The sequence below is a fragment of the Rasamsonia emersonii genome (assembly GCF_000968595.1).
Source record: "Rasamsonia emersonii CBS 393.64 chromosome Unknown ctg1118621760229, whole genome shotgun sequence".
In the NCBI taxonomy this organism is placed as follows: domain Eukaryota; kingdom Fungi; phylum Ascomycota; class Eurotiomycetes; order Eurotiales; family Trichocomaceae; genus Rasamsonia; species Rasamsonia emersonii.
Genome location: NW_013563138.1, coordinates 1 through 1422, shown reverse-complemented (window position 1 = coordinate 1422; position 1422 = coordinate 1). Strand labels below are relative to the sequence as shown.

Here is a 1422-nt window from a genome sequence, read left to right as displayed (position 1 = left end):
TTGACTGGTCTATAGCATAACCCACCTGTATATAGATATTAGCTACTAAGCCCTACTGCCTAGGTGGTAGGCAGAGCGTGCATAGTCTCTGACTGAAAAACGCTCTCTAAAATGGAAGAATAATAATAATAATAACCAACCCTGACCCCTCTCCTCTATAAAAATGGCACATTCTGGGTTCAAAACATATAACTATATATATATTAGTGGCTTAGATGTATATGAATGGGTTGAAATGGTCCTTAGGACCTTTGTAACAAATACAGATAGTTGATTAAGGATTTTCTATATTATATGGTTGCTGCTGAGCCTAAAAAGTAGTATGGGTAGTCCTCTAAAATATGGTTAAGTTGCCTTGCTGAAGCCATCTAGCAAGAAGATGTTATCTAGCAGATTATAAATGTTTCTAAAGTACTATGTGATAGATCTCTTCTTGTTGGTCAACTACAGACTGAAGTACAACATTTAAGTATGCCTGAAGTTGGTCTTAGAGAGTTTAACCATAAGATACTAGTCTATGACCTTGATATACCCTCTTTAGCAGAGCATATATAGATGGTAGCCCCAAAATTATGTTAGTTACTTTCAGGACTTATAGAGCCATATTATATTAGTTAGACTGCACCTGATAAACCATACTATGGCCCTATTTTTATGATCTGTACTATAATAGTATTTGAATCTTTACCAAGGTATAATAACAACTTTGTAACTCTTCTTGGTCTATATATATACAATGCGAGGCAAGTATTGTGACGGCTCAAACAAGTGAAATCAGTTCATTTGGCGGCTATCCAACGAAGATCCGAAGCTGGAGAAGAAAGAAGCTATCGAGGCGTGGTGGGTGTGGGGAGATATCGAGACATTCTGCCAGCACAAACCCACACCGCTCTCTACACCGCCTACGTCTCTGACTCTGCCTGGCACCGCGACAAGTATTAGATGATAAATGTCCTGGCAGGATTAGGGATTATTCCTTCTTATTGGACTATTATCTAGAAGTATATTAAACTGGCTGAGCTTAGAAAAGTAATACCCCCTCACTATTATTATTATTATTATTATTAATCAAGTTTAACGTCCATACCGAGCCTTTCGGCTATGACAGACCCCGAATCATGGGCCACAGCCCCTATCTAGTCTTTAAACTTATCTTTGACCATTCTAGACCTTTTCCTCGCCCCAAACCACCTTACCGTGCAGGGCTTTTGGGCATTATGTATGCCCTCCTTGGTGTGATCACTGTATGGGTGTCACCTGCCTGCTGCAGGCCACCCTCCCCTATTATCCCTCCCCCTCTCGTTCTGCCTCCTCTAAGGCCTCCAGCCCCCATTCATCATCCCTATGAGCCCTATCCACTGCCCGTGCCTGGTCCCCCCGGGGGCAACCCTATGGTAGTATCTGCTAGGACTGCAGCAGGGC

General features: G+C 42.0%; 1 protein-coding gene across 1 annotated transcript; it reads left to right on the top strand.

Annotated features, from left to right (window-relative positions):
- Positions 1-1025: 1025 nt before the first annotated feature.
- Positions 1026-1422, top strand: T310_5071 (uncharacterized protein; the record flags this gene model as incomplete). The annotated part of the gene is made up of 1 exon (XM_013472059.1): positions 1026-1422. A coding segment is annotated over one exon (397 nt), but the record flags the coding sequence as incomplete, so codon positions are not given.